The sequence below is a fragment of the Polypterus senegalus genome, chromosome 4, assembly GCF_016835505.1.
Source record: "Polypterus senegalus isolate Bchr_013 chromosome 4, ASM1683550v1, whole genome shotgun sequence".
Lineage (NCBI taxonomy): Eukaryota > Metazoa > Chordata > Cladistia > Polypteriformes > Polypteridae > Polypterus > Polypterus senegalus.
This window is the reverse complement of record NC_053157.1, coordinates 43,050,649-43,062,930: the sequence shown is the minus strand read 5'-3', so window position 1 is coordinate 43,062,930 and position 12,282 is coordinate 43,050,649. Positions and strand designations below refer to the sequence as shown.

At 39.6% G+C, this 12,282-nt stretch overlaps 1 protein-coding gene across 1 annotated transcript in view; it reads left to right on the top strand.

Annotated features, from left to right (window-relative positions):
- Positions 1 to 12,282, top strand: part of LOC120527298 (ciliogenesis and planar polarity effector 1-like) — a 28,082-nt gene that overhangs the window by 15,070 nt on the left and 730 nt on the right. The window contains exons 7-13 of the mRNA XM_039750558.1: positions 2,406 to 2,543; positions 5,606 to 5,780; positions 5,907 to 5,965; positions 6,564 to 6,713; positions 7,892 to 8,004; positions 8,155 to 8,223; positions 8,517 to 8,618. Of these exons, the coding sequence (XP_039606492.1) occupies positions 2,406 to 2,543; positions 5,606 to 5,780; positions 5,907 to 5,965; positions 6,564 to 6,713; positions 7,892 to 8,004; positions 8,155 to 8,223; positions 8,517 to 8,593 (781 nt within the window). The 3' untranslated portion in view covers positions 8,594 to 8,618. The remainder of the gene's footprint in view (positions 1 to 2,405; positions 2,544 to 5,605; positions 5,781 to 5,906; positions 5,966 to 6,563; positions 6,714 to 7,891; positions 8,005 to 8,154; positions 8,224 to 8,516; positions 8,619 to 12,282) is intronic.

Below are 12,282 nucleotides of genomic sequence, written 5' to 3'. Positions count from 1 at the left end.
TAAAGCGGTGGAGTAAACGAAAAGGCAGGAGTCACCAGCAGGCAGACGTGAAGCAAGGCGAACAATAACAGGCTTGAAGCGGTGGAGTAAAGAAGGGAGCAGTGAGCACGAACAGCTGAAGACAGTAAGGAAGCGAGTGAGGAGGCACATGAGCATGGGATGTCGTTAATTTATATAGGCAGGGAGCCAACCACGTGGTAGGTATGTGGACACCGGCTGTGTGGAAAAAGGAAGGGGGACCGGGGGTGGCCCTTGTGTGTGAAATAAATCCTCTTTTAATGGAGAAAAGAAATGAAACCGCCAAAAGGAGAGCTCAGTTCCTAAACTTCCTTATGGCGTAATGGTGAGAACCGCCAAAAAGAAGACGTTATTTTCAAAAGTTCATTACGGGGCACAACACGAAATAAAACATACTTAACGTTTGTAAGTACAGTGTAAAGGATGAGCATGGGAAAATTGGAAGTAGCAGAAATAGTAAGGAGGGGTCTCCCCTATCTATATATACAGTTTAGGGGGTACATCTGTTTCCCCCCTTGGGTGTTGTAATAGGACATGAAACATACCTAACTTTTATAAGTACACTGCAAGGAATGAGCACGCAAAATTTCAGCTTCCCACATATATGGAAAGTGGGAGAAATAGTGATGAGTCAGTGAGAGCTTTGCCTTTTATATGTGTAGATAGCAAAATACCCGCGCTTCGCAGCGGAGAAGTAGTGTGTTAAAGAAGTTATGAAAAGGAAACATTTTAACAATAACATAACCAGCGGTAAAACAAGGAAGACTCCGTAATAAGGACGGTTGTGTGCATGTAGAAGGGGTGCCTGCTAACCTAAAAGGGATATTCGGAGCTGACGGCTTTACTTGTCTGTTGTGGAGCAGGCGTCGGCCATGGATGGACGCTAACGAAGAATCACCCGGGTGAGACGGACTTCATTCTTCAATAAAGGAACTGTCGCCTAGCCAGTGAGACCGCTTCTTTACATGTAAATTAAGTAAACGTGTCCGCGGCGCACATCAGGATTGGTCGCTGGATTCACTGCAGACTTCCCAGGCTATGTGATTATAAACTTTTAAAAGAAAGTTCAGATAAAGGACTGGGGAATGTGTGGGGATTGTGTGTATCTGGGTGTCTAATTTATATGTGTATATAGTTGTAATATAGGTTAAGTACATGTGAATATATTTGCGCCGTTTATAAATAAGAGATTAGTGCTGCTGACGGATGGCCTTATATGGGCAGGCACTCAATTACGTGGGAGGCGTGGGGATGGAGGACGCAACTCTGACTCACACAGCGACCGAGCTGCAGGCTATGGCCGTATATATGTACGTAAGTAGTATTCAGTTATGACCGTTACGCATAGAATTTCGAAATGAAACCAACTTAACTTTTGTAAGTAAGCTGTAAGCAGTGAGCCTGCCAAATTTCAGCCTTCTACATACACGGGAAGTTGGAGAATTAGTGATGAGTGAGTCAGTGAGTCAGTCAGTAAGGGGTTTGCCTTTTATTAGTATAGATACATTGCTTATTTAAACAATACGCTTGGATAATGTTAGTGGGGAAGGGACCAGCTAATGCCTGGGCCGAACAGGAAGAGGACGTTACACACTGAAAGTGCAATCGGCGGTATTGGAAGTTTTATTGGCAAGTTCACAGATACAGCCAAAAAAAAATCCACAAAGATATGTAGAGTTAAATTCATATTTCAGGTAAAATGCGTAGGTTTTAATGGGACTATAGTAAGCCTACATAGTGAATAAATGCCCTGCTACATGTATCAAAATGAACAAGTAAATGTTATATCCACAGTTCTGAAAGCTTTACTCTGACTTAAATTAACTGGAAAGTCAGGAGACCATACCCTTAAATTGTAATTGAATTTCTTTAGAGTTGTAATCCTTACACAAGTAATAGAATACAACATTTTATTATTTTCCTTTTCTGAGAACAGTGATTTGCATGACAAAGGTGTTTTTAAAAAATACTTGTTACAGTATTATTTTATTCTGCACAAAGGAGTGGAATTAAATAGATGGTCTCTCAAAGATTTAAGCAAGAAAATACAGGACACTTAACTGAAGTTAGCAAACACCATCCATGTTATGATTTTTACAAAGTAGTGAGTCCATATGTGTGCTTTTAAAAATGGGGTCTAGGTGTGTCCTTGGCCATTCCAACGAAGTTATGACTCAATCCACATGCTTTGGTAATCCAGCAGTGAAAAACACCCCTTACATATTAAAGGATGCCTTCTAGCAATTACAGCCAGAAAATTAAAACAGTTGAGCTGAGCAAGACATTGTTATGTACTTGCACTCGGACCTCTTCAATGAGAATGGGAAATTTTACTTGCTTTTGCCTCTAACCTTCAGTGTGTTTCTTGTCTTCTTTACAATGACCAGGTCCACAGAAACATTGGATGCTTTGCACCTGACAGGATTAAGTGATGTTGCTGACATTCTTGGTGATCTGCTCACCGAAAGCGGAGTTGCTGCCCGTGAACTCGGCCTGTCTGAAGCACAAGCTTGCAAGCTGATGAGGTTTGAGATGCCCGACTTGCATGCTTGACTGAATTCATGGATCTTTGTTGTGTTATTTTTTATTTTCAGAAGAACTGATAGAACAACTTAAAAAATAGTCATTAATATGTTTATGCTGTGAATGTTGTTTGGTCTATATTAACAACATGTGTTTTTATAATATGTACGTTTTCTTTTTGTGTAACCTGTCTTTTCCTTAATTGAAACATACTGAAAAACTATAAAAACTTTGATACAACGAACAGTCTGGTGGCTCCCACATACCAAAATTCCACCGTTCTTTCCTAAAATAAATTAAGGCAATATAAAAGAAACAGTGAGTCACCATACTAACAAACGAGTAAATGCTGCATTATCTAGAGAAACAGTAAAATAAATTACATTTAAATAAAAATAACATGCTCTACTTACAAAATAAGAGATAAGTAAATATTATTTATACAGCTGTTTTCACAATCGCAAAATATCATGCAGCCAGAGTTGTGCTACATTAATTTTGCAAATTGTATCAATTGTAGTACTAAAATGTACCCCACAAATTGTTATAAATTATACTAATGTACTGTACATTATTTATAGTAAAACTTGAAACAATAATTTCTGCCTGCCAACAATGTAATCAAAGACTTGAAAAGTTGCTGAGAACAAGGGATGCAAGACAGTTAAGCCCAGCCAAGCATACCCCACTAGTAAGTGACTTAGCTTTGCAATAATGTCATCTAAGGAAGCTGCTAAGAGCCTGTGAACAAAACAGCAGTATCTGCAATTCTCAAAGTGTCCAGCAGGAGGAGGGGAGAGCCTAGAGAAATACCACAGTATTGGAGCTCAAACTCAGACTGTCACAATCCAAACGGCCAGCCTGCAAGGCATGGTGTCAAAGTACACCTGCAAAAAATGGAAGAGGTGTTGGTGAGGCCATCAGCAAGTGCTTACTGTGTGGTCTTTGTGTGGCTCCCAATGCCCCAGAACAGGGATGGCGGGGACATTGCACTGTTAAAAATCATGTTGTCCTTTAGGTGAGATGTAAGGAAAGTATATAAATGCAATTAGTTGCTATTAATTATTACACATTTACATATTACACATATCACATTTAATAATATAATGTGACATACTGTACTGTATGCCATTGAAGGAAGCATTTGAAAAACAAGAAATACAAAGATGGAGACTTTTACACAGACACTTTTTTAGAATTCTTAACACAGGCATTTTTTTCATATTAGATTAGATTAAATAAACTTTCACAACTTTTCACAAGGGGAAATTTAGATGCATACAGCAGCAGAAACATACAAAATAAATGATATAGACTGACAGGACCAGTAATATATTCAATCAGTAAGCAAATAAATAAATATATTTGTGCAAAAAGAGCTTAAAAGAGTATACATATTTTTTGGGATGTTAGGAGGAAGCACTGAATTACCTGATAGCAGTTGACTAAACAGCACCCTGTGGAGGAATGATCCTGGAGTTAAAAATGCTGTCCCGGAGAGTATGGAGGAGATTTGTTCATGATGACTTACAATTTTGCTATGTTTGTATTTGTAATTTTGTAAAATAGAGGAAGATGCTGGTTGTCAGTGACTCTTATTACTTTTACATCTGACCTGTAGAGCTATTACTGACATAAACTGCTTGTTCTCCACTGGGTGTTTTTTAAAGTCTTCCTTCAAATCCAGCATACATATCATTTCTAAGATACTTCATTATTTTGCATGTGATGATATAACTACACAAATGTCCTCTACAGGATGGAGCAGAGCAGGCCCTTTAGCCTCAGAATACTCTTTGCCCATGCCTGTCTATCTATCTATCTATCTATCTATCTATCTATCTATCTATCTATCTATCTATCTATCTATCTATCTATCTATCTATCTATCTATCTATCTATCTATCTATCTATATGGTGCATTTGTTACTTCAAATGTTTGTGATGCACCATCTGTTGAAGTGACAAATGCAATGCATTTTATTACAAAATGCATTCCAATGGATAGTGCACTGCAGACATAAATGCTGCGGTCTGCCTTGATTACTCAGATTTCATCCCATCTTAGACATGTAGCACATGCTAGTTTGTAATAAATCTACAAACAAAAACACTCATCATAGCTCATACTATCCATCCATCCATTATCCAACCTGCTATATCCTAACCACAGGGTCACGGGGGTCTGCTAGAGCCAATCCCAGCCAACACAGGGCGCAAGGCAGGAAACAAACCCCGGGCAGGGCGTCAGCCCACCGCAGGGCACACACACACTGCGGACAACTTAGGATCGCCAATGCACCTAACCTGCATGTCTTTGGACTGTGAGAGGAAACCTGAGCGCCCGGAGGAAACCCACGCAGACACGGGGAGAACACGCAAACTCCACGCAGGGAGGATTCGGGAAGTGAACCTGGTAGCTCATACTAACTATGAATTAATACTGAAATTAATGTTAGCATTATAATAAATATTATTATTTTGTTAACATTAAATGCTATTATCTAATGTATAAACTCACATGTACTTGTGTTTTAAAGCAAGAACTTTAAGTGATGATGGTAGACTCCTGTAGCAATGTGGTTCTACAGGCCCATTGCATTTGGGTCAATCAAAGAGCAAACAAGTGAGAAACAATAACTGTTTGGTTAAATTAGAAAAGTTAAGGCATTATCTTCCTCTAAGCATTGCCGTCTGATCATAGGTTGCCTGCAGTGCAGTGTACCCCTTTAACAGCATGTCCGTTCCCCGAGGACCATATCATACACCGCGGGGTAACCCTGTGCTTTGACATGTCTTTATACATCATTTGCTTTTATTTTCTTTAGTGAAGCCTCTGAGATCATATTGTCAGCTGAGTGTGAAGCCAGTTTCAAATATCCTGTATATGAAACCTATGCCTCCATAATGAGTCTCGCTCTGTTGCTATTGTCATTTTTTAGCAGCATGCATGCTATTAAATGCCATTAGCCTACAGCTTTCTGTTCTCCTTGATATTAGCACAGGACAGAATATTAGAGGAACGCACTAAGGCTCAGTTGATGTTTTTATTTACTGATCACAGCATGCATGAGAATCAAACCAGCCAGCCATGCCACACAGTAAGCAGAACTGAGCAGGAGAGACGAGAGATCAGGGAATGGATGAGAAGAAAACGTCGGGAGAGACAAGCAGAATATTGCAAAGAACGAGAGAAGCAAAAAGAGCAAGAGGACCATCCATCCATGGTTGCGGCTAAAGTAAGATCTAGAGTACACCTCAAAAGCTGTTTGGTACAGAGAGCAAAATGTGGATTGTGAGATTCAATCAGAAGTATGTACAGGCTGCAAGTGACAAATCAGGCTTTTGTTATCATTCTTCTGCAGAGAAATGTCACTTCTAAAGAAACAACATCAAACAAGAAAATGAAAGAAGGCGGCAATAGGTATGTTGTTAGGATAGTGTAGATATTTTACATGTCACTTCTGGCATCGATTTACTCCAACATGTACAGGAGCTTGTCTTGTCATGGAGGATGAGGAGAGCTTGCCTGTAAATCTTGTCTAACCATCAAGGTGTGGTGGGGTGTTTATACACCTGTCTCTATTTGCCCGCTCTCTTTTGGAGATGTGGATTTGACCAGCTTCATTGTTGTTAAGCCTGGCGACCAACTACAGTGCTGCATGGCACCTGATAAACCCTGCAGCCCTAAAAATGGTTTGGTTGTGGTTTAGAAGACAGAAGGACCAGTTTCTGTGTTTAGATTCAGTCCTCCACAGCAAAAATGTATTGCCAAATCTCGGCGGTTTGTTTAAATTGTACTAAATATTAATCTTATTATGAATACTCTGCCCTGTTTTTATGTATGATATCTGCTATACTTGTATTGGGTGCTTTGTGTGCTGTTTAGTGCTGACAACCCAATTCAGAGTTTGTTTCTGCCTGTCGCCTGATGCGGCTGGGACTGCAAGCCTGAATTGGATTAAGGTGGTCTCTGTTTTAAGGTGGTCGCTGTTTAATGTAATCCTCTTATCTTTCTACAGGATGGATCTGTCAAAGCATCACATTAAAAGGAAGAGGGAGGCCATAAATTTAATGAATGAAATTCTGTCTGATACCGTGCAACTGACTGCCAGACCGCTGCTCTCCCCAAAAGATGCATCTGTGAAGTCAAAGCCAACAATGGCAAAGGGGTAAAGGGGCTAACAGAATTTTTCCTTTCTAGTTTAGATTTTTTCAAATGCTCTACTTTGATGGAATTTTTTAATTTTAGGGGCGTTTGCATATAAAGTGAGGCATCTACTACAATAGCCATGCCTTTCTGACAGTTTCTGTCTGTCTGAATGAACAACTCGGACCACCATGGATAGATATTATTATAACTTGGTACACTTATTCCTCAAAGAAATTTATTAGAATAGGTAATTTTTTGTGCAATTTCTCTAAAAAATAGCGTTGTACAAAGCTTGGAAATTTCAAAGTCTCCCATTGAAAAGCACTGGGAAATCTGCAGACTCATCTGTCTGAAAACAGAGAAACGTTCTGTACCAGATCAGACACAAATTAGTCTACTGTTTCAATTTTACCTTGACGGCAGACTCATCAGCTTGTACGTTTTTTATTTGTACCTTTTTTACTCATTCAGCACTCGCTCGGGTCCTTAAAGTCTCCTGCTACTTTAAGGAAAATAAACCAGAAAGACTTGTGATTGGCTGATTGGATATTTGCATTAACAAGCAGTTGAACAGGTGTACCTAATAAAGCGGCCGGTGAGTGTATATTGCACTGGAGCAGGTAATGCATTGGCCACATCAGACTTTTGTTAAGGAAGACCATTTTTGGTTTCCTTTGACATCATTAGTATTTTTCTATTTTGGAAGTCCATGACAGGCTGATTAAGAATTCCAGTTTGGACTTTTGTGTGCCTGACAAAGTATGAGAAACTTTGAGACACAGTCGGCAATGGTAAGCAGCAAGTGGTAGACACTTTAATGGAGTACCTCATCCGCAAGCTGTCAGCCCCTTGTACTCACTTGTTACTCAGCAAGTCACTGAGGATACTATATTTCTGTTATCTGAGGAGCACATTGGTATCCTGTGAAGTGCCATGGTAGCCTGTTGCATGATTCAGCAGCTGGACCTCTCAGATCCTTCCCAATGGATGCCTTTCCACAAATATCACCACTGCCATTATCTCTCTGTTAAATTCTTAGTATTTATAGTGTGTTAGACTGACCTCTCAGCGTCAAAAGATTAACTTTTCTTTTAAGATGTGTTTTCTAAATGTTTATGACAACATCAGAAAACTTAGTGCAAGGAGAACTTGACTTTGATTTTACAACTTAAGTGTAATAACTTTGTATTCTTCTAGAAGGTTAAGTGTGAGCTGTAACCAGTCTCTCCATCCAGCACGCCAAGGTACTTCTCGTCTAAGTCAAACAAGATCAACTACCACTTCTCCTGGCAGAGTTACACAAATATCAGGTAAACTGGAAAGTTAAACTTGCAAGCCCTAGAGCAAAGTTAATACAGAGCTTGAAACAATCTATCTTGAAAATTAATCTGATGTGTTGTTTCATATTAGCAGCAACGAATATGATGACAAACTCTTTATTAACTCTGAAATTATTTTAGGCTCATCAACTCGAATATTACCTAGAAAAGCTGAGGATAAGGGAAGGCCTAGCCGTACACACACTCCTGGTAGGCAAATGGTTGCAGTTTAAAATTATAAAGCAATTATCTGCATTTAAATGTTATATAGGTAGAAGAGCAGAACCTAAGGATTCAAGATCTAAAAAAGCAAGGAGGTGCTAAAGAAAAAAAAAGGTGATCAGAAGGTGATCAATAAAGGAGAATGAACCTTTCACTTGCAGTCGGGAGTCATTTACTGGAATAGCGTGGAACTGCTCTTAGTCTGACTTGGGTACAGTTTTGTTTTTATCAACATAAACAGTACAGTACATACATATTATAGATAAAATTATATTTTCCAGTTGCTGAAGATCGCTCAGCTCAGCTAAATCACAGAGATACGATGCCCAGGCAGAGAAGCAGACGCCAAGGGAGGTGACTGGAAAGAAACATCCAAACACATGGTAAAAGTGCTGGAATTAGCAATCTGTTAATCTGTATCTGTAGTAAACTATCCCAGATCAGTTGATCATAACAATATAGTAAAACAGTGGACATATTTACAGGAGATTTTACTGGATTTTCAGGTCTACATGAATCCACAGAAAAACAAACAAAACTCTGGACTATACATCTAGTCTAATTCAAACTGCGCAGGCTTCTGTCTAACTCAGTATGATTCATTCATTCATGTTTCAGACTCGCATTGTGCATTACAGGCTTGATGGAGGCCCAAATAATCCTAGCAGTTTCCAGTGTGAGGCAAGAACAAATACTCTAAACAGGAATCAGTCTAAGTCAGGACACATGTACACAGATCACCTGCACCGCTGTCGCATCTGAGTGGAAGGTGACGAGTCTAGACAGGGAGACACAGGGAGAAAGTGCAGACTCCACACAGTCATGTTTGAGTCAAATTTGAACCTTTGGCCTTGTAGATTTGAGGCAAGAACAAGTGTTGGACAGGATCTCCAGTGAAAGGTGCTATATAAAATAAAGCGGATCTGCTTAGTAAAGAATGGTACACAGGTGCAGAAAATGCCACAAGACACAAATCCAAACATTTGTGCAACATACTGATTTTTGTATGTTTTCTTTTATTAATTTAAAATTAATAACTTTTGTTTGTTGCCAGCTGAAAATGTTTATCTGAAAGATCTATCACTTTTACTAATCTACTTTCTTGTAGTTGCAGCAAATGCACCAATTTCAGGAAATGTGTAGGCCTATAACTGGATAAATTCTGATTCGATACATTAGCATTTTACAAACCATTTTGACTCAAGGTGTCATCTTAAATTTTATCACAACTGCGTCTCTCTATTGATCAGTTTGTCCTTTAGCTTACACATCATGTTCAGATCATCTTCAGCTTTTATCCAAGAACGCTCTTTTTTTATTTTTTAAATAATACATATAGAATACTGGGTGCCCGCTCAGAGTTGATCCAGTTTTGTACCTGATGCTGCCAGGGTAGGCCGCAGTCTCCTGTGACCCTGATTAAGATAGATAGATAGATAGATAGATAGATAGATAGATAGATAGATAGATAGATAGATAGATAGATATCACAGTTTATCATCTTTTAAAATACATAATCAAATCCCAACTTTGTTTGCCCCGCAGACTAGTATTTAGGCTTCTAAGTGTCATGTCAGACTTATTTTTCTTACAGTCATTCATTATTATTATTATTGCTCTATTTTGAAACTAGATACAATCATAATAAATGCAATCATCATCACCATCATTGTTTCTAGATTCAAGGCATCTCATTTCTCCAGTTTTCTCTGTCGATGCCTATTTCCTAATAAAAACATAAATTGATTGCAAGCGTTTCAACAGATATGGTATTCTTGAGTTATTGAAGAAGTTAAAGTAGCAGAACACACAGGGTCTTGAGATCCCCAGGTTTACCTCCTTGAACACAGGTCATCAATGGTCATAGACCGAGGATGGACTGAGCAATGAGGACACAAAACAACAAGAGCAAGTGTATCAAAAGTGCTCTGGTGCCTTTATTCTGGGCAGTGTTCAAATAGAGCGCAGTACAGACTCTATAAATAAATAATGATTCTCAAAAACAAAAATAGTGTTCCTGGTGGAGGTTAAAATCAGTCAATAAATAAAAACTACAATAAATAGGTTAAAATCAAAGGCTAAAACACACCCAAGAACTGTCCTTTTAAAAATATCACATGCCTCAGTGCCTCTTTCTTAAGCCACGTCTCCGCTGCTCACTGTTATGCAGAGACAACCTCTGGCAGGCGCGGTCAACCCTTAATTAGCTAATGTCCCCCACTGCCAACCCTTGGCGTCTGCGTTGACCTCCTGAACCCTGCTACCTACTCCCACAAACATCCCCTGTGTAGTGTCGCTCCTGCTGATCGCTGGAGAGAAGGAAGAGCGACCCAACCCAGGAGTGCCACTGCTCCGCTCAGGGCATCATTCCTGACTGCTGTGTTTCTTCCCTACCACACCAGCTCTGCTTTACTCCTAATGTTCCTTCTCTGTCTTTTTTCTCCCCTTTAATTTCACCTTTTGTCATTTCTCTTGGTTTCTTGCCCCTCCAATTCTGTTTTGCTCAGCCTCTTTATACACACTTTGGGTGAAGATGAATGCCACTTAATGACCCACAGCACATCAATGAGGAAAAACTGGCTGGGCTGATTGTGTCTTCACATGCAAACACAAACACCTCTTAACAATTCTGGGGCTGCCTACCTTCACCTCCTTATGCAGCTACAACCCACAGAGCACGAGTGCACTGTTTTTATTTTACAACATTATCATGGATCTCTAAGGCACAGCACCATAGGTCTGCATAAAAACATAATGCAGGCCTACTTGACGATATTATTGTTCAACCAACATAAGACTTCAGAAGCCGTGAACATGGCTGGATTAAGCCAATGTCACATTATGCAGCTTCTAGTCATAGAGGGTGTCAGACTTAATGACTGCATTTGCTCATCTCCTCAACCACACCATGTCAGTTTAAATGACTGAAAATTACTGGGCTTGTCAAATGTAGCGACTGCACAGTCTTGTGCAACGCTTTTTCTGAGAGACAATAGCATACTGCATGACAGAGCTAATGCTGTATAAAGAGTTCAGCTGCAATCTTGGCCTTTTTTGTCTTTTTTCCAGTCTTTTGTGTTACATAAATCATGAGAGATCATTTTAGACGAGCTTCTCTTCTGTCTGTGAGGTCTAAATGCCAGCATTCCTTATTCCTCTTGCTGCATTAAATGCATTGTATTTCCAGAAGAGCATTCATTGACTGTCAGCTTTCATACAGACAGAGCCCACCTCATGACCAAAGACCAGATCAAGCCTGCTTGATTTTGTCAGGGCGAGTTGTGGACTTTTTGGAGTGTGTCACTGGGTATGTCACTGTGTGAATGGACCTCTGACCACCTCCGACTCGTCCAGATTAAGTAAGTGAAGGCTATGACTGAAAATGTGACATGGCCTCTATCAGGAGCTCTTGTGATGCAGATAACTTAAACTGCTGCTGTTTTGAGGCGAGTTCAACATGTAAGTGTGCAGCCATCACCAGTTGAAAAGGCTAGAATGAAGAGGTAAGCAACTCTTAAGCAAACAGCTGTAAGTTACATGCTAGAGAATGTTTTAATTGAGAACAAGTACCAGATACCATAATCAATTTATAGAGTGGAAAATGACCAACATGCCTGCCATTATTTGTTTGCTAGTACACTGGTATGAATGGCACAAGCCTGTTTAGAAATGGAATATTGTCAGAGCACAACACATGGAGTCCAATGCCCAAGCGTATGGTTTCATTATTTAAGAGTTCAGTTCTTTAATTGTGTACTATGACTTTTACTGCATGCTTTAAGTGTACTCACTTTTCTTAGTAGCTAGGGTTAGTTCAAATTAAAGCATAAAGAATGAGCGATCGTCGTTGTCCCAACATGTCTTTCCTGGTGCCCACCAATCCACTAACCGGAGACAGCAAAGTTGTTCATATGCCTCTTTTGAGTCTAATTTGTGCAATCATGGAAACCCATGCAAATCTGTTTTCCACTTTAAACAAAATTGCAGATGGTAGTTCTTTTCTGCAATACACAAAAGCTCTTATTGGTGTATCTGGTGGATCCCTAC